The 20654-nt window shown below is 42.0% G+C and overlaps 1 protein-coding gene across 4 annotated transcripts; it reads left to right on the top strand.

Annotated features, from left to right (window-relative positions):
* Positions 1-1176: 1176 nt before the first annotated feature.
* pacsin2 (protein kinase C and casein kinase substrate in neurons 2) lies at positions 1177-19574 on the top strand. Of its 4 annotated transcripts, XM_058625073.1 has the most exons (12): positions 1177-1334; positions 9488-9577; positions 9653-9809; positions 10440-10675; positions 12690-12845; positions 12924-13099; positions 13183-13303; positions 14285-14332; positions 15470-15600; positions 16855-16968; positions 17647-17828; positions 17940-19574. In XM_058625073.1, exons 2-12 carry the CDS (start codon positions 9521-9523, stop codon positions 18050-18052), a joined length of 1491 nt encoding a protein of 496 aa, XP_058481056.1. In that variant the 5' UTR covers positions 1177-1334; positions 9488-9520; the 3' UTR covers positions 18053-19574. The 4 variants fall into 4 exon arrangements, with proteins under 4 accessions (XP_058481056.1, XP_058481058.1, XP_058481059.1 ...); XM_058625075.1 differs by lacking the exon at positions 14285-14332; XM_058625076.1 differs by lacking the exon at positions 16855-16968.
* The last annotated feature ends 1080 nt before the right edge of the window (positions 19575-20654 follow it).

The following is a 20654-nucleotide window of genomic DNA, read 5'->3' as shown; positions in this document are numbered from 1 at the left end:
TTGTTTACTGCTTTGTTTATTCAGTTCAGTTCAGTTCAGTTCAGTTCAGTTCCCACATCCTCTCAGAGAGCAAGTGATAAAGATCATTACAGCTGTCTGACATAATGCTGCTTTATTTAGATCTGTGGTCATGTGGTCAAGAACTGGTTATTGTTTATAAGTATATCTGCATTATTATTATTATTATTATTATTAACCTCTCCCTGCACATTTGCTTTGTTAAATTGACTTTTTAACATGAATACGATGGATTTGTGAACATTCATTTGAAAACTTTAATCAAAGTCGTACTTTATTTATCCTTCAAACGTCAAACCAAAATATCATTTTCAAACTGTGTTTTTAGCTCTTGTTTCTTATTAATGCTTCGTTTAGAAATAGCACTCATGCTGTCTTTATCTGTTTGTGTGCAAATCAACAACATGCAAACCATACGTGAAGGGACACACACACACACACACACACACACACACACACACACACACACACGTGTGTTTAGGGAAATCTTGCTTTGACTTCCAGTGTCAGCGACCTCTGCTGGACAGAAGTGCAGCTGTGACGTCAGACAGGCGAGTCTCGCCACAGTTTGTATAGCTGATGACTCTTCACTGACGGAAGTAGATCAGAAACCTGTTTGTGTCAAAATAAAAGCTTGTGACTTTTGTTTGACAGTTTGTTTTTGTTCAGGTGAAACTCATTCTGCTCCAACAGAATAAATTAAATTGAATTTGACGTCACTGTGCATCCTTTAACTGTAACTGTGGTAGAATTCAATTTAAGAATTTAAATGTATAAAATATGTATGTAAAAAATAATAGAAATAAAAATGCTATTTCTTGTTTACACTTTAGAATAACATGTCATGTAATGTGGATATGGATATGCTGATACTTATCCGCTTTTGATAATTATTATAAATGATATAATGTCCATAGAAAATACTGCTAAAATACTGTACAAATCACACATTTATGTGATGTAATTTTCTTCATGCAATTCTGACGATGTTTATTTCCATTTCAATGCCAGTTTTAATTGACATTAAAGTATTATATTTATAGTACAGTGTATTTTTGGTTTTATATATTGAATGAGCACCAAAACGCAACCTTCTTCGCCCGCAGTCTTATTTTGAAAGTCTTGACCGGATGTGCTGCGGCGCTCTGACTGCAGCTGCGTGTGTGTGTGTGTGTGAGTGGGAGAGTGTGTGTCAGTCGATCCATGGCGCCGCTGCTGAGCGGAAAAACCTCCGAAAACATTTGTAAAGTGGCACCGACAAGACTTTTTATTCACTAATTCAACACAAACCGTGTGGAGGAACAAAGTCCCTTCAGGTGAGTTCACGCTGTGCTTTTAATTCGTACGTTGAGTAACTTTTTTTGGCTTCTTTGCTATCATTACAGCTAAGAGCTAACGTTAAAGTTCACTCACTTCCCAGCGGAGGGAGGTTGATTCTGTCATGAAAAGCAGTGAAATGCGCTTTAATCTGTGGTTTTACATGTGTACAAAGATATAAACGTACAGTTAATCCTTTCTAATCGCTGCCTGTGTGTGAAACACGGTGTTTAAACGGTGTATTAGCATCATCTGGTCGTCGTTTTTAACCTGTAACTTGTTATAAATGTTGCTCCTTTATGTTATTGTGAGTAAAAGTGCTTCTTTAAAGTCGACATATGACGTTTAGTTTGATCCCAGTTGTGTAGTTTTTGTGTGTTTTTGCCCGGATTCACGGGTGTGTGAAAGGGTGGGGCAGCTTTCACGAGTCAAGATAACGCTGTGCTCCATCATCATGTTCTGTCGTCCTGCACTAACTTATTCTACTTATTCTAAATGAAAACAACACACTGTTGTTATTCACTCGTGTCTTTCCATGCACATTTAACTCGGGTTAGACTCGGGTTAGACTCGGGTAAGACTCGGGTTAGACTCGGCTTAGGCGGTGGAAACACTCACTCACAGAGTGTGATTCTGCTTTTATTCAAGGACAATTTGTTATGATTCAATTAGAAAAAGCCAAATGTCTCATTGCTTACTTTCAAATAGAACATTTTAATAAAGACGACGTTTGTGTTTGCACATGCACAGTAAACTCACTTTTTTACATTTGTCTGACACACTAAAGTCCATCATGTCAATAATAAAAGGGCAGTTCAGAGAGTTGTATCCACGTCTTTGAGCGTAAAACACAAACAAATGATTGTCATGTGAGTTGTGATTAAGCCTCATCAGCTCCACACCACTGATTGTGATGCATTCCATTTACATTGGAAGATGGAACTTGGAGTGACGTCACCTCCGAGTTGATTGCGTTCCAGTTGAAAAGTTGACACCTTTTCATTGTTATCTGTAAAGGTTTTGTCTCTCGCTGGTGAGATAGTGAGTGACTGAAGGCTGTTAATCACGTGAGAACGTGGCCTGTCTCTAGTACTCATGATATTGTAATGAATCAGTCATGGGTCAGTGACACAGAGGTGCTTCTACATCCATGAGATGGTAGGTGTGGTGTGGTGTGCTCTGCTGTGGCGTCAGGACGAGGCAGTCGTGAAAGTCATGCTTTCCTTCTGTGTAAACGCTAAGTTAAAGTTAGAATTGTTCTCCAAATGAGGTTTTTCTCTCTCTCTCTCTCTCTCTGTGTGTGTGTGTGTGTGGGTCCTGTAGCCTTGGTGAGTCCTGTTGGTATAAATAGGCATTAAAGAGATATTCCACAAGTGTGGTTCTACAGCTGACTGCCCTGTGCACACACTTGCTCTGTGACAACATGGACGCCAGGAGGGGCAGAAAAAACCCCCCAAATTACTGTTGTTTCAGCTGTAAACTAAAGTTTGTAAACGGCACCAAAACCCACTGAGAAAATCAGTGTTTTTAACGTTGGCCGCTGGATCACCGCTGCCTTCTTTGGTATGATTGTGTCACTTTGGTAAATCTGAACAAAAGAAATGTTGCGTTTGAACAACTCGATGATCTATGATGTCAAGTCTGTGCTCTTCTCTCCAGACTTTGGTGTGGGAGAGTGAAAGTGAACACATGCTTCAAAGCAGGTGTAGATGTTATGAGTGAAGTTCCTGCTGGCAGCCATGTTGTCAGTGACCGTGTCAGCGTGTCCAGATCCAATGCTGGCTCCGCCTCCTTCAAAAAGACGATATTGAAATTGCAGCCATGATCTCCCCAGGCCGACCGTTCCCTACAAAGGCTCTGTGAACTTTATGTCTTTATTTAGTCTGTGAAAGGATGTGTGATCTGTGTGTTGGTGTTGGAGGATCTCGGGGAGTGGTTCAGGACAATAAAAGTTCTGTTAAATAACCAGGGGCAACTACTTGCAGGGCTTTAAAAGAGATTAATGACATTGTAAAGATGATGATAAGAGAGACTTAACCGTCAATCAGAAAACAATCAGTAGATAAACGGATAATTGTGAATAAAGTTTAAAAAGCCTGAGGCTGCAGTGAATTTGTGCTGCGTACAGAACACAACTTTAAAGGTCAACAAATGTTCAGCGATGGACTGGCTGTGCGGGACTTTCCTGAAGGTTCTGCCGCTCTAAATGCATCACATGAGTGTTTGTCGGTGCACTGAGGATCTCCCCCTCCCCTGTCACGTAACACTGAATTTCCCTCCATTATGTTCCTCGCCATGCTGCTGGTGTTTCCAGTGGAAAATGCCTGAAAGTGTGGACGCATGCCATTGTCATTGTCCTGTGTTGGTGAGCCGCTGCACCGCTGCATTCAGCTCTGCTATGAACGCTGGACAGCAGGGACTTGTCCACACACAGACCGTCATTCTGCTGTGAGATCTGCAGTCAGATGCAGCTGCAGAGGTACAGTCAAGGTCATGGCCTGCAGTGTCCATGGAAACTTGTGACCTTCAAGGAACGATTGCGTGTGTTTCAGTCAGGATTTAGCGACGTCCTGCTGTGAAATTGCAATATTGAAGGGATGGAATGAGCTCAGCTGCACTTCCCTCCTGTGAGACGTTGCAGGCATTTAATGCAACAAAAGAAGGAAATGGAAACTTCACCCGTGGTTGGATAAGCACTTTTTATTTGGCTGAACTTTAGCGTATGTTTTCAGCTTCGTTGTTATGTAATCATTCTTATGTGTGTTCTCGTGTCATCGTGGAGTGGAGGCACCGACTGTGGCAGGAACCCACACTGAGGTGGTTTTATGTCGTTCCTCATACCGTCTGTCTCTATGTCCTTCCGTTTGTCTGTCAGTGGACGGATATCGTCACCATAGTAGCATCAGATTCAATCAGCCACACAACTCAACAGGTGTAATCATTTGATTACTTTGCACTTAATGGTGAAAATAGACTACAGTAGAGCGGAGTTTAAGAGCAAGAGTTCAGTAGCAACTATTTTACAACGATATCTATAACATCAAATATCATTTTGAAATGGTAAACAGATCCTCGATGAATGGATTAGCTGTTGTTTGGTCCGTTAAAACGTCAGTAAACATTGAAAATGTTAAAATGATGACGTTCTCAAATGTCTTGTTTTGTTCACACACCAGATGTTTCAAGTTTCATTCATTTTTTTGTTTTATGGAGCAAAGAAACCAGGAAATATTCACATTTCAGAAGCTTGTTTTATTAAAACTTCTGACAAATTGACTGATTATGTGGATGAATTGTTTCTGCCCTTGTACGATAGAGTTCTTTTATTTGCACGTGTCAGTAATGGGCTAGTTAGCTGATACACATCCTCAGCTATTGTTTTAGCAGTTTTTAAGCAAAAAGATCCACATAAGAACAGTGAGTGAAGATTTGCTGCTTTTAATATTTAGGTTTTAAACTATATTTTCCACCATCTTGTGACATTTTATTGTTTTCAATATTTTCTTTTCTGAATCACTTTTATTTATTTCTTATTTCACTTTGATAAAACACGTGGGTCACTTCTCACTTGCACTGACCATTAGGTGGAGAAGTCTGATTTAGTCTCATTATTTAGCAGGAAGTAGAACTTAGTAGAACTGCACTTGTTTCCTGTTTTCACAGAGGCAGCGTGACTTGTTGAATTTGAGTGATTTCAGTGCGGTGATAAGATTTGTGATCAGTGATTCTCCTGATTCACTCAACTCTAAACAGTGTCATTCTTCACCTGTGAGAGGTCAGCTGCTGCTGCTGCTGCTGCTTTACATTGTTTTTACCCTCCTACATAAACACATGCGTGTGTGTGCGTGTGACGTGTTTGCAGGTGGTTTGTGTGGAAACTTAATGAAATCTTTACAGATGTCGTAGATTTTCCTTCACTGTTTTTTCCATGAGTTAACAAATAGAAGTCAGTTAGTCGTTGAAAATAAATCCTCTTTTTCTGAGTTGACATGTTTAAACGGTGCATTAGTGGCACCAGACTGATGTGAGGGCCACACTCGCAGATATTAACCTGAGGAAATGTGCTGTGTTTTCTGTCTGTGGAGGAAGTTCTTTCTTCCTGGTTCAGCGCTGTCATGTGTGTTTAAAAAGTAGTGATGCTACTGTCCCAGTGAAGGTGTTCTGGTTTCTTTTACCACGAGATATTATCACAATATATCAAAGTATTGAATATTTGCTAAATCATATATTGCAATACAGCTGCAGTGAGAGTGAGCACTTTAGCGCCACATAGTGGACTGAAACGTCAACTGATTTTTTTTATGCTACTCCACAAAAAGTTTAATTCTCTCTAAAGGGATAACATAATGAAATATTGTGATATTTGACTGGATGGATTTTTCATTCAAATAGATTAAACTTGAGCAAAACCTTTGAGAACATCATCAATTGGAGGTTTGGCAAAAATACTTCTGGACATTTTTGAACAACTGATGATTTTAGTGATAAAATAATCCTTCTTATATCTAACGTCTTCAGCTGTAAAGGTCACTTGGATCTTGTCTGTTGCTGTGACTCAGCTCCAGAGTTCGTTCATGTGCTTTTAATATCACACATGGTCTCATGGTCTCATGGTCTCACACTTTTCTTTTTTTGCTGTTGCTGTCTCACTCGCTGCGTCTCCTCCTCCTCCTTTTAGCCGGCGGTGGCGGCAGCTGCTGCTGCAGCTCAGCAGCAGCAGCAGCTGACAGTTGTTCGCCCTCCTTTCTACGTTGAAAACCGCAGAATCAGACGCATGTGTCCCAGTTTGGATTCAAATGTGTGCTCTTGTTTAGACGAGAAGTCACAGTATGGGAAGTTGCTGAGGAATGTATCACTCACTCGTATCTCCACACTTTTCTCAGCAGACAAATTCCAGCATACTCTGTACATTCTCTTATCAGCTGTCACTGGATATCATTGTTATGTTAGATGACGTAATCTCTAAACCTATAATCTGGATAAAAACCCATGTTTGTACAACCTTGATGATGAAATAACAGCACTTGTTGTGTCATTGTTTGTCACTCGAGTGTTTTCTTTCTCCTCGTTCCCGTGTGTTTTTGTGTCGCCGTGCACATTGTGTTGGATTTTCCTGCGTTCTCCCACTGAGCGACGGAGTGAGTGGACTTCAGACCTCAGCTTAGTCAACAGCATTGTTTACAGTTCTGGGTCAAGCCTCGGTTCCCCCTCCTCGTGTCCTCCAGCGCCAAGGGTGTGCTGCTGTTTGTTCCTGTTTGCTCACCATTACATTAGACTGAGGACAGAGCTTTTGTGCTGAAGGAATGAACATTGTTGTAGTGTAAAGACATGCGAGGTCATTTTCTATTCATGTGCTCATTATTCGAAAACGCTTGATTCTAGAACCGTATTTAGGTCAAAGGACAAGTCGATTACCTTCATACAGAGTTTAGATATAAACTTCAATCAAATCAGGTTCAGGAAATTGAATATTCTACCCATGAGTATGTGTCTATGAGTGAATGACTGTCACAGCCTTAGATAAAGGGCCTGCTTTACGGAAGTCGTCATCTTAAGGTGACTTGAGGTTTCTACAGCAGCCTGAACGGATAAACCAGACCATTCACACACAAAAAGCCACTGTAGTTCCCTGACCATGCAGCTGAGTCCACTGACCTGGTCTGAGTCCAATGACCTGGTCTGAGTCCACTGACCCGATCTCCTTGGGCAGGTCATTCTCAGCTGAGCAACTAGAACGGCTGAACGTCCTCACAAGAGCTTCTGGCTCTGAAAGGTCACATATGTATCCAGTGTTTTGGACAGAGATCACAGAGAGCCTGAAAAAGTATCGATGAAGATCTTAAGTCTTAAGATTTGAGTGTAATGAAAGTGAACCTAACGACGAGACCATGTGATATTCACGACTGCTATTGGTCCAACACTGGTGAAAATCTCTGGAGGACTTTAATATCACAGAAGTACTTAATACTTAGTAGCTGTTAAAGCGTGTGTTTCTAAACGTAGTTAAAAGTCACAATCGTGTCCACATGGTCATCAGCACCATAGCTTTTCACACAATGTTGTGTAACTGTGTCGGTCTCAGTTGTTCCTCCTCGTGGGTCAAAGGAGGAACTTCTGAGTTTCTTCTGTCAGAGGCGTGTTTCCATGTTAACGGTGGATATTTGTGTCTGCAGTAGTGATCGGTGACAGCTGCTGATCTAAATAAAAATGATGAGGAATCCATGAGTAATGATGACTTAGTGAAGCGGTAACTATTTTGATAATCCACGAATCGTTTTTTATAATTACTGCAGGTTTGGTGATTTTTCTGCTTCTTAAACGTTTCTTTGCACCACGTAACAAAGAAATCTTTTAAACTCAACTCATTTTGAGACCATCATCCTTTAGAAGATCAACATTTTCTGACAAATAACTATGAATATATATTTTGATGAATCCTCAAAATAACAGATTAGTCGATTATTAAATAATAATTAATTGTAGCCCTAGAAATGATCATTAACATAACAAATATATATACTAATAGTGGAAAAACACATGAAACAAGTATCAGTTTCACAGTTGAACGTTACAAAGAGCTTTTTGTGGTTATCATTTGTAACTTCAAACGTGGTGAGTGGTTTCCCCCTCTCTTCCTCAGACGTCCTGTTTTCTTCTCGTATCTTGATTAAATATTTAGTTTCCGTCATAAACTACGTATGATAATGTGGTTTCCTCTGGAAATATGTCACACAACAAATACAGTTAAAGAGAGGAGTGTTCGTTTGCCCTCCTCGGCCTTGTGGTGACCACAATACTGCCCTCTGTCCCAAATTCTGCCCTGGAGAGCACATCCAACACACACACACAGATTCATGCAACTAGCCATAAAAATACTCTGCACTGATTTCCATTCCTTTGAACAGATTTAACAAAATGGGGGCAGCTGATGTCAGATAATTGATAATTAAATAATAAGTTATATTCACTTAGTCACCAGTAAATAACTGCAGTGTAATTACATACAGTATGTTAATTAAAACTGCTTTTCAACACAGTTGAATCAATATTTTCTGACATTTATGGTCCAAACAACTCAACAACACATTCATCGATTGTGAAGATAATGTTTTTATGACATTCTAGGTCTGATGATGAACACTGCAGAGAGAGGGAGAGAGGGAGAGAGGGAGGAAGAGAGGGAGAGAGGGAGAGAAGAGGCTCAGTCTGATTTTGAAAGGGATCAGAGAGGAAGAGGATGGAGGAGAGGAATGGGGGGATGAATAAAGAGAGACTGTTTGAGTTTGAAATGATGGATGTGAGGACAGAGGAGGGGGAGGCAAGAGTAACAGAGGACTGTCTGTGGAGCCAGTGTGAAAGATACGGAAACGACCCACTGTGTCTTTTTCTGTCTGGCACTCACTCACACGCACACACACACACACACACAGAGACACACACACACACACACACACACACACACCTTCACGGTTGTTGCTGTAGTTTATTGGAGACGACTGTGGCTGGAGTTTGTCTCATGTGGAGGATGTAACATGAGGGAAGGAAAACAACCACCTGCTGATTAGATTATCACTTTCACTGCTCCATCCCTCACCCTCTCATCTGTGAGCTGGGCTCTCCAGAGTCTGTCAGCTGCTGGTTTCAGTCTGTCTGATTTAAAGATGTTTCTGTTCCTCTTGGTGTATATTGTTGATTGCCAAACCACAGAACGCTTCAGTTTTCACTTTTAGTTTAGTTTATTTTCTCTTCAGAACTTTTCTAAGCGCTAACTACCATTGATTTTATAAATCTGTGAGAATTTGTGATATCTAATAGTGACAATCTCAGCTCTCGCATCACAGAACTATGGTGGCTTTCACATATCACCAAATATGTTATTCTTAATCGGAAAGGCACATTCTTCCAGGTTCTTCCAGGTTCTTCCATCAAGTCATTTTTATTTTATAAGTGATGATACACCAAACATTGCTCACTGGAACTTTAATCAAGTTTAATAATGTTTTAAATTGCCTGTGTGCTGTACATTTTCCAATATTAGAATATGTATTGATAAAAGACTATTTGAGATTTGAATGACATGGTCTAAATCACATGTGATTCTCTGGTGTTATTATTGCTATTGTAGAGTGAAGAGGTGTGTCTGTTTCCCCAGGCTCTAAAGACAGTGAAACTCAGGGCAGCAGCGATGTCGGGCTCCTACGATGACTCCATGATCGATGTCTCCAGTGACAGCTTCTGGGAGGTGAGACTTTATTGCACATTATTTCTTTGTTTTACCACCTGCTGTATTTCCCTCACCTCTCACCGGTCTCTGCAGGTTGGGAACTACAAGCGTACGGTGAAACGGGTCGACGACGGCAACCGCCTCTGTAATGATCTGATGAACTGTATTCATGAGCGGGCTCGTATTGAAAAGTCATACGCGCAGCAGCTCACCGAGTGGAGCAAGCGCTGGAGGCAACTCGTAGAGAAAGGTACATACTGTCTATCGTGGCCTGTGCTAATGCAAACACTGACAGGGGAGTTAAACACTGACAGGGGAGTTAAACACTGACAGGTGAATGAAACACTGGCACGTGAATAAAACACTGATAGGTGAATAAAACACTGACAGGTGATTAAAACAAACAGGTGAATAAAACACTGACAGGTGAATAATCACCAGCAGGTGAATAAATCACTGACAGGTGAATTAATCACTGGCAGGTGAATAAAACACTGACAGGTGAATAAAACACTGGCAGGTGAATGAAACACTGACAGGTGAATAAAACAAACAGGTGAATAAAACACTGACAGGTGAATTAAGCACTGACAGGTGAATGAAACACTGACAGGTGAGTGAAACATTGACAGGTGAAGGAAACACTGACAGGTGAATGCAACACTGACAGGTGAATAAAACACTGACAGGTGAATTAAGCACTGACAGGTGAAGGAAACCCTGACAGGTGAATGAAACACTGACAGGTGAATAAAACACTGACAGGTGAATTAAGCACTGACAGGTGAAGGAAACCCTGACAGGTGAATGAAACACTGACAGGTGAGTGAAACATTGACAGGTGAAGGAAACACTGACAGGTGAATAACCCTTGCTGCAGGTCCTCAGTATGGCACGTTGGAGCGAGCTTGGTCTGCGTTGTGCACAGAGGCAGAGAAGGTGAGCGAGCTCCACATGGAGGTGAAAGCAGCGCTGATGGGAGAAGACTATGAGAAGCTGAAGAACTGGCAGAGAGACTCGTACCACAAGCAGATGATCGGTGGATATAAAGAGACCAAAGAGGCCGACGACGGCTTCCGTAAGGCACAGAAACCCTGGGCCAAGAAACTCAAGGAGGTGAGAACGACATGCTCCTGATGAACTCAGTGTTAACTTAAACACCAAAGGCTGCGACTCAGCTGTCGCATCAAAATTCTTTTATTCATCTCTCAGGGGAAATTGGCTGCGTTTTCAGTTTCATTAAGAAAAGAAATGACACACAGAGACTGATGAAGAAGAGTTCTAACGGTGGTATAATAATAGATACACTCAAAATGACTGAACAACATGGCCGGTGTCTCTCCACAGTGTTCTGTTTGTGTCTGCTCTGCAGTCAACCTATTCATTTGGAATCAAAACCACCATGTAAAGACATATAGTTTCACATGAAACTTGTAGACTTCCATGAATAAGTACACGTATATTAACCTGAGATAATATTATGAAAGGAGATAACAGCAGCCTGTCTTTTTTTAATTGACAAGCTAACGTTCGTCTGCTGTTGGTGGGTTAGGGTCTGTGCTGTGTCCTGTTGTTGCTCTGTTGCTAGGACACAGCGGCAGTGATGGGGAAATCACCCATAGACCACGTTGTCTATAGTGTGTGGTGTTTTCCCGTCACAGGTGTTTCTTCTTATGAACACCTAAGCAGTCAGGACAAACCACTCATTACAGCTTGGATCTTCAGTTTTACTGCTCATTTCACGATTACAATTAAAATTCACTGACTCACCGTTGAGTCTTTTCTCTCCATGACTACCTGCTCACTGAAAAACAAAGCAGCACTGGGCCTGCTGTCACCTCACGGTGGCGACCAGAGACCTCTGCGATGGTCGGAGGAGAGAGTTAAACTGTCGTTGTACTGTTTTCATAGCAGCACCTTTATTTGTTCATGTCTCATCAAACCTGGAGATTGGCAAACAGAAATTTACAGACGTCACTGGCAACCAGGCTCCTGTTGGATATTACCAGCTGTCAATCACTCGTGTCCACTCACATGTGCTGTGATAGACAGGATTAACATTGTGTTGTGTTTAAGCAGCGAAACTGGAGATGAAGACCAGTCACCAACTTTATAAATGAAGTGAGAAGTAGAGTTTGTATGAAGTCCACGCTGCACAAGCACAATATGTGCTGCAACCTTCAGGCAACTTCCTCCCTCCTGTTTCCTGTGTGTGTGTGTGTGTGTGTGTGTGTGATGTCATCATGGTGTTGGAGTTGTGACATCGCAGCCTTGTCATTGAGACACTGGGCAGAGACGGAGCTAAACAGTCGTGTGGCCATAGTGACGAGTGGTGGAGGCCTGAGAGGAAATTGGATTAATTAACTGGTCTAGAAAATGAGGAGCAGTCGTTAGTGACTCAGGCAGAGAGTCCATAATACACAGACACAGACACTACATCACAGTACAGACACAGACAGTACATCACAGTACAGAGACAGACACATACAGTACATCACAGTACAGACACAGACACATACAGTACAGACACATACAGTACATCACAGTACAGACACAGACACATACAGTACAGACACATACAGTACATCACAGTACAGACACAGACACATACAGTACAGACACATACAGTACATCACAGTACAGACAGTACAGACACATACAGTACATCACAGTACAGACACATACAGTACATCACAGTACAGACACAGACAGTACATCACAGTACAGAGACAGACACATACAGTACATCACAGTACAGACACAGACACATACAGTACAGACACATACAGTACATCACAGTACAGACACAGACACATACAGTACAGACACATACAGTACATCACAGTACAGACAGTACAGACACATACAGTACATCACAGTACAGACACATACAGTACATCACAGTACAGACACATACAGTACAGTACATCACAGTACAGACACATACAGTGTCTCTGCGTTAGGAGCAGTTGAACAGGTGTACCTAATAATGTGGCTGTTAGGGTTTGTTCATGTGTGAGGTCTCGTCTCAACATCCCATGCTGTGTGTGAGATAAATGTCAAACGTCAGATACTGGTCTGGTTTTAGTTTGTGTTTTTACTGATGTCAATAATAAGTGTAAATCCACAGGTGGAGACGATGAAGAAATCCTATCACTCTGCCTGTAAAGAGGAGAAACTGGCGGCCAGCAGGGAAACCAACAGCAAACTAGAGAGCAACAACAATCCTGATGCCCAGAAGAAGCTCCAGGAAAAGGTGGAGAAGTGTCAGCAGGAGGCGCAGAAGGTAGAGTTTCCATGACTGATGAATGTATTAGTTCTCCATGTCTCCATCATCATGTCATCGCGGTTTCTCGCCTCTCAGACTAAAGAACGCTACGAGAAATCCCTCGAGGAGCTGGACAAGCTGACTCCTCAGTACATGGAGAACATGGAGCAGGTGTTTGAGCAGTGGCAGCAGTTTGAAGACAAACGCATACGCTTTTTCAGAGAGCTGCTGCTGGAGGTCAAACAGCACCTGGACCTCTCGTCCAATCACAGGTGTGCATTCAGTCCCAGGTGCCAAAGCAGTAGTGTTTACATATCCACTGAGAACTCATGGGTTTCCTGTGTCATTAACACAGGTTCCAGACAATCTACCACACCATGGACGACACCATCTCTGCCACCGACGCTGAAGACGACCTCAAGTGGTTCCGGTCCAATCATGGCCCGGGCATGCCCATGAACTGGCCCCAGTTTGAGGTACTGATGCCAAGATTTGTACTTAAGAGAATAAAAGAGATGGAAGGGGAAGAGTGAAGATGGATCATCTAAAAGAGTTTCAACCAATAAACAAGCAAACAGTCGTGGTGCAGGGACAGATATGGATAGAGAGTGCTTATGAATTAAGTTTTTTTTTTGTCCTGACCACTATGGTCTCTGAGGCTACCTGTGTGAGAACCTGAGGACCACTGTGGTCTCTGAGGCTCACTGTGTGAGAACCTGAGGACCACTGTGGTCTTTGAGGACCACTGTGGTCTCTGAGGCTCACTGGTCTCTGAGGCTCACTGTGGTCTCTGAGGCTCACTGTGGTCTCTGAGGCTCACTGTGTGAGAACCTGAGGACCACTGTGGTCTCTGAGGCTCACTGTGGTCTCTGAGGCTCACTGGTCTCTGAGGCTCACTGTGGTCTCTGAGGCTCACTGTGTGAGAACCTGAGGACCACTGTGGTCTCTGAGGCTCACTGTGTGAGAACCTGAGGACCACTGTGGTCTCTGAGGCTCACTGTGTGAGAACCTGAGGCTCACTGTGGTCTCCGAGGCTCAGCTGTGTGAGAACAGTTAGAGCTGTAATGTCAGAGATGTGGAAGTAAATCTCTCCTCAGTCAGAGTGACGTTGTGATGTCATTTTCTCAACAGGAGGTGAATGAAAAGAAAGCAAAGGCAAACAAAGCTGCTATAATCTTTAGTCTTGCAGGCGTAGATGTTCCAGTGAGGAACCTTCTTCCACCTCTGGAGGATGTTTTTCTTTCTTAAATCTTCTCTGTGACAAAGTAACAAAGTACACACAGAGATTGTCAACACGAGAAAGTGCTGCAACACAGCACGCTAATGTTTGATCTTCTGTGGAGATGAAGATCACTGCTACCTTCACACACTAACATGTGTATATATATACAGGATTAGATGTTGTTGTTTGCATTAACCCTGTTCTACACACACTTCCCTTTCCTTATGTCTGACAGAACTTGGACTGGTCCCGTCCTCGCACCTTTAAGAGAAGGTCCATTTTAGTGAGTCCTGAAGTCTGTTCTGTCACAGCAGCCATGGAACGTTCTAACACCCTCACGGCTTTTCCCGCTTCTGTTTATCTGTGTTTGAGGTGGTTTGAGTTTGAAGTTTCAAAGAAGTCAAAGGACTCATTTAGATCTGGTGTTAACATCGTCCTCAGTGATGTGATCAACTTTTCACACCCTACGACGACCTGAGATCAGATGCAGCCTCTCATGCCCGTCACTCAAACACACGCTGATGTCGTGTTTGTTTGTGAAACAACAAAATCATGCTTTTAACACGTCTGACGTCACGTTTGTGTTGTTCGTACACTCGCACCACAAACTCTTTAACACAACCAGAAACACCACGACGTTTACACACGACACACAGACGAATGACACGGAAACACAACCTTCCACATGTTACATTGTGTGTATCTGCATAAATGTGTTGTAACATGAATGATTAGAAAACATCAGTGGTTACAAATAATCACCGTATGGGCACGAGAAGTGCAAAGGTCATGTGGGTCAAAGGTCGTCACCTGAACATGTGTCCTCAGACCACCTCTGAATGTGGTTTTGTGACTTGATCTGAACATGATCAGATCACTCTGGACAGATGTTAATACCAGGTATGAACTGGGTCAGGTCAAAGTTCACACAGAGGTCACCGTCACTGTTAACTACGGGATGATATCAGGATTTCTCTCATGATTCTTTTAACACGACTCTCTGTGACCTCTGACCCCTCCTCACTCCTCCTCAGGGGAAAATAGTTGACAGGTTCATAGATTATGAAAAACAACACTTTATAGGGGCAATAAAAGTATTGTCTGAATGATGGAGATGTTTTTTCAGGACTGAAATAAGTTCAGTGTCGTGTGAACTCTACGACGTGGATTCTGCTCCTCTCCCTGGTTCTGGTCTGGTGGAGGGGAAATCCCTTGGTGCTGTTTTTCCTTCGACAGGTGGTGGAAACTGAACAGGGTCGTGTGTCTAAGTGCACACGTGTGTGTGTGTGTGTGTGTGTGTGTGTGTGTGTGTGTGTGTGTGTGTGTGTGTGTGTGTTGCTGTGCACCACCAGCTGTAAACAGCAGGTTTTGGAAGTTGAACCAAACTCTGTGTGTGTGTGTGTGTGTGTGTGTTGTACAGGACTGGTCCATAGACCTGAACCGAACGCTCAGCAGACGAGAGAAGAAGAAACCTTCAGAGGGCGTGACCCTGACCGGGATCAGTCAGACTGGATCAGACCAGCCTGTTCAGCCTGTGAAGACCAGCAGCAGGTAGACATCTGATCTCACACACACACACACACACACACACTCTGCCCACAGAAGGAATAAATAATAATTGCATAAGAGAAGCTCCGGGAGTGACGTGTAGTTGTGCCACTGTTACCACGGCAACGGTAAACATTTAGCTGCAGTTTGCTGGGAAAGAAGTGGTGAGCCCTGAGAGACCGAGAGCTGGGACTAGTGTTATAATTATTATTATTATTATGTGTGAAGCCTTTCATACAGATACAGTTCATTTATTTGTCATTAATTGTGACCTGGTGGCGTTTTCTTTTAATATATAAGGGAATGAAACGCCTCTCAGAGGTTTAGAGTGTGTTGATGTTTTCATGGCATTATGTAACGTTTCTAAAGTGAAGATAAGAAGTTATTTGTCCCCACAGAGAAGTTTGCTGTTGTGGCAACAGCAATGAGGACACAACAGTGGTTGATGGAAACAGAGTTAAAAGCCTTTCATATAGTGATCATTATATTATAGAAGTAACACAAACACGTCGTGCTGGGAGTTTGAAACATTCCTCTGCAGCTCAGTAATAAGGTTCGTGCTTTATAATGAAATAATGGCCGCGATCCACACGTCTGCAGTGTTTGCAGAAATCACGAGAGCGCGTGGAGGAGTCGACCGAGGGAATGTCAGGCACGGGAAGCATTTGACCTCTGAACTTGCTGCTCCCTCCCCCAGGATTTACGTTGTTTTCCCGTCATTTCCTGCACATGAGAGCATGAACAGCATGTGCACTGTGAGCTCTCATTAACCGTGGCTCTAACATATATACATATATATATACACATATGTATATGTATGTATATATATATATATATATCTATATATATATATATGTATGTATATATATATATATATCTATATATATGTATGTATATATATATACTGATTGACTAAGCACAAATGAAAAAGACAACAGTCTGTCAGGTTTATATCAGTGTGGTGGAAATCCAAGACAAGAGGACAAGACCTCAGAGAAGCTTCATGGATGTCGTAGAGGAGGACATGAGGACATGAAGACATGAGGACAGTAGGTCTCACAGAAAAGGACACAGGAGTATCAGACACAAACCAGTGTGTTGTAGATATGAGCAAAGTTCTGTCAGGTTGAATCAGCTGTGATCGTAAATCTAACTCTACATTAAGGCGTCGTCATGTGTGTCACAGGTGTGTATTGTGTATAAACATGTGTGTGCGCGTGTGTGTGTGTGTGTGTGTGTGTGCGCGCTGAATAAAAGTGCACCTGTGGGCTCCAACCCCTTTGACGAAGACGAGGAAGAGGAAGAGGAGACGGCCGTGGAGCAGCAGACGACAGAGAATCACATCAGTGTGAATAAAGATGAAATAAAAACGTTGGTGAACAGGAGAAAACTCCGCCCACCCGCAGCATTCACGCCTTTTCTCCCTGCCCCGCCCCGCCCCCCGCCTTTACTCCGTGGTTCTTCCGTCCTTTCCTCGTCTCAGTGACTTTGTTCCTTTCTTCTTCCTCCTTCAGGTGTCAGGTGGTTGTGTTGGATGCACACACACACACACACTCTGTGGCTGTGTGTGTGTGCGTGTGTGTTTTCTGTCTTACAGTCAGATCTCGTCTTACACCATAAACACGTGTGTGCTGTCAATCATCAGAAATGATCAGATCTGACTGTAAGTCCCTGGTGTTCAGGTGGCTCCCCCTGCTGGTCGTTCAGGCTAAACTCCAATCACACAGTCACAACCCTGATTTGCTTGTTCCTGTGTATTTTTTGTTGTCATGTTGTTGCATCGTGATCGCTCTCCAGCTCGTCGTCGTCGTCGTCGTCGCTCTGACGTCATGCAGAAGCATGTTCTCTTACTTTGACCTGATGTTTTCAGGATGTGTTTGTTGTCATGACTTGACTTTGGTGTTGTGTTGTTGCTTCTCTCACGCTGGACTGTAGTTCCTGCTTCCTCCGGCATGCCGGCCTGTGCTGTCCGTGTTGTAACGCTCGTCCGTGTTGAGAAGAGACCGTTCCTGAGTGACTGTGTGTGTGTGTGTGTGTGTGTGCGCGCAGCGTGAGCAGCACGGAGAAGACTCCAGACTGGTCAGACGAAGACACCGGCGTTAACCCTTTCTCTGCCAACGGCGATGGAAATCCATTTGAGGACGAGCCGACGTCTCCACTGGTGTGTGTTCCTGTCAAAGCCCTGTACGACTACGAAGGACAGGAGCAGGACGAGCTCACCTTCCAAGCAGGTAAGAAACGCGAGGGCGTCGTCTCTTTACGCACTGGTTCTCAAACTGTGGTATGTGGACCACCAGTGGTACGCAAGATTCATCCGTTTCTGTTTCTTTTTGCTTCTCCAGGGGATGAATTCACCAAAATTGGTGAGGAGGACGATCAGGGTTGGTGCAGAGGCAAACTGAAGGACGGAAAAACGGGCCTGTATCCTGCTAACTATGTGGAAGCCATCCAGTAATACAGGAAACATGAAGCGGAGGAGGGTCATCCTTATGTTTAACTCTTAGTGAAGACTGGACTGGAGGACAGAGAGGAGGAGGAGGAGGAAGAAGAAGAAGAGGAGGATCATAAAAGGAACTCTTGAGATATTTGTTGAAACAAAGGAACATAACAGAAAATATGTTACTTAAAATCACATTTATGCTGTTACAAAAACAACAATCCATTAAATAGTCACACTTTATACATACATACTTATATATATATATATATATATTAGCTAAGAATGAATTTCTATATTGTTGTAATGAAACACTGGGACGACAGTCAACGTTAGCCCTGCAGCTGTGATACACAAACTGCTATAGATTCACCTTTTTATAACATGATGAAACTCAAACTGCCTCGAAAATCCAGATTATTCTGTCACATTTAACTTCATTTAAACCTTTCAGCTCTTAAAGGTCCAGTGTGTAACAGTGAGTGACATCTAGTGGTGAGACTGCGACATTATTTTACTCTTCTGTGGCGTCGGCTGTTACATTTTTACAAATCCAAACTGCAGGCTGGGAATTTTAATTAGATTATTTGACCTAATCCTGATCCTCATTGCCACCTCACCCCTGGCTCTCCCGAGTGCATCATGGGAACTACGGTGGCCTTCACAGCCTGCACTTTTAAATACCAAAGCACGCTCCGACTGGTTTGTCCATTCAGGCGGCTTCTGTAAAACCAGCCCTGAAGTACAAATACGACAAATACGACAAATACAAGGCTGCAAAAAGTGAACAAATGTGTTATTTTAAAGCGATTAAACGATGGATGCCAGCAAACCTGTGACTATAGTTTATGAAAAGTTACACACTGGACCTTTAAAGTGTCGTCATCGTCATTTAATCCAGATTAAAACGATAAAACGCTGCAGAGTCTTTTCCTCACAGTCCTCACTCGGCTCACAGGAAGTTTCCCTCGTCACTGAAATTGAATGTATATTCACTGATTGTATTTTTTTTTTTTATTGTCACCTGCTGATTGTTCACTGTTTCACCTCTAACGGCTGTCCTCACACACACACACACACACACACACACACACACACACGTGTGTAATAATGCATCGTTTGTACACTGAAAGATTTTCTTGAATCTCCCGTGTTTGACTTCTCTCACAAATGTTAAAGTTCATGGGAAAAACTCTTTTTCGTGTTTGAGGGTTTATTATTTTACAAGCGACAGCAATAACAGCGGAGTTGCATAAATGCCTGTAAATAGCCTGGATTATTAGAACAAAGGTAGCGTCAGAAGATCAGATGATTGTTAATTTATGATGCCACAAAGTGCTTCTGTTGTGCTGTGACTGAGAATCAATTTGTTTTGTTAATTGAATTGAATGAAAAATCCCTTGAATTATTTTGTTATATTTGTAAATATTCATTATTCACCGAGTGAATCAACGAAAGCTCTGTGAATAATTGTTGATTTTCTTGTAGGAGCTATGACATGAACCTGATTTTTTTAACCTTAATACATGTTTTGATCGAGTCTTTTGTCTGCTTGCATTTTATTTTTGTTGAGCTGAACTGCTGCCCAAACACACACACACACACACACACACACACTCGGACCAGCTCCAGATTAAAATAGAGAACGAGCAAACAAAGACGATTCTTGTTTCTTTGTCTTTTAACGTATTTTCAGGGCGCGCTGCCGTCAAAACACAGCAACAGCTGGACTTACACAGTGAGGTTTGTAAATGTTGTCCCGCAACATAATAAATGAAAAGATTTGGAAATAAAAACATGTTTTTGTCTTAATATTAAATCCTTATTTGTATTTATTTGTTTTTAATAGATGTCCATTGGCTCCCTGTGTTAAAAGAACTGATTTATAGATGTAATTCATTTCTCTCGCTCATACAAGTCTGAAGCATGAAGCAGACATGTTGCCTCCTTCTTCTTCTAATAATCTCTGGGATTATTTACATTTAAGCCTTTTTTTGCTTTCATTTATTTGAAGTTTCTATCAGATATAACAGAATATCAGTATAATTCAAATACATTTAAATACTGAAATGATAATCCTGCCACTTGGAACCAGTAAGTGAAATACTTCATTAGAAACAGCAAAATGAAAAATAGATTCAGGATTCAAAGACTTTATTGTCATACAAACAGTAAGAAAACAAATTTTTGCTGTCCACACAAAGGTTGAATTAAAAGTCAAAGAACAAGTTAAATGTAATAAAAGAACACACAATAAGGGCTAATGCCATCGAAAGGAAAAAGACATCTGTTACATACAAAGAACTATGAACATAGAATAGGGAAAATAAACACTGTTGGAACATCATATCAATATAGCACATGGAGCGTCATATAAACTATACAATAAATAATTAAATACAAGGAATATCTCCATGAATTCATCATCAATCATCTGTGAGTCGCTTAAAACCGATATAAAAAACATCAAAGTACATATGTATATATAGTATACATGTATATATAATACAGTATACATGTATAGGTATACATGTATATATAATACATTTCTCACACTACAATGAGCTTGGGTGTAAAAAGAGAAAAAGACATAGAAATAATAATATTTATGATGATATTT

This window comes from Solea solea, chromosome 3 (genome assembly GCF_958295425.1).
Source record: "Solea solea chromosome 3, fSolSol10.1, whole genome shotgun sequence".
Taxonomy (NCBI): Eukaryota; Metazoa; Chordata; class Actinopteri; order Pleuronectiformes; family Soleidae; genus Solea; species Solea solea.
The sequence above is the reverse complement of the archived record's forward strand: the minus strand, read 5'-3'. Positions and strand labels throughout refer to the sequence as shown.

What these genes read in the sequence shown, in the direction of transcription:
- pacsin2 (XM_058625073.1), top strand. Translation starts at nt 9,521, where the DNA reads ATGTCGGGCTCCTACGATGACTCCATGATCGATGTCTCCAGTGACAGC. An exon ending in GGGCCAAGAAACTCAAGGAG is followed by an intron (nt 10,676 to 12,689) that starts GTGAGAACGACA and finishes GTAAATCCACAG; the next exon opens with GTGGAGACGATGAAGAAATC. An exon ending in TTAAGAGAAGGTCCATTTTA is followed by an intron (nt 14,333 to 15,469) that starts GTGAGTCCTGAA and finishes TGTGTTGTACAG; the next exon opens with GACTGGTCCATAGACCTGAA.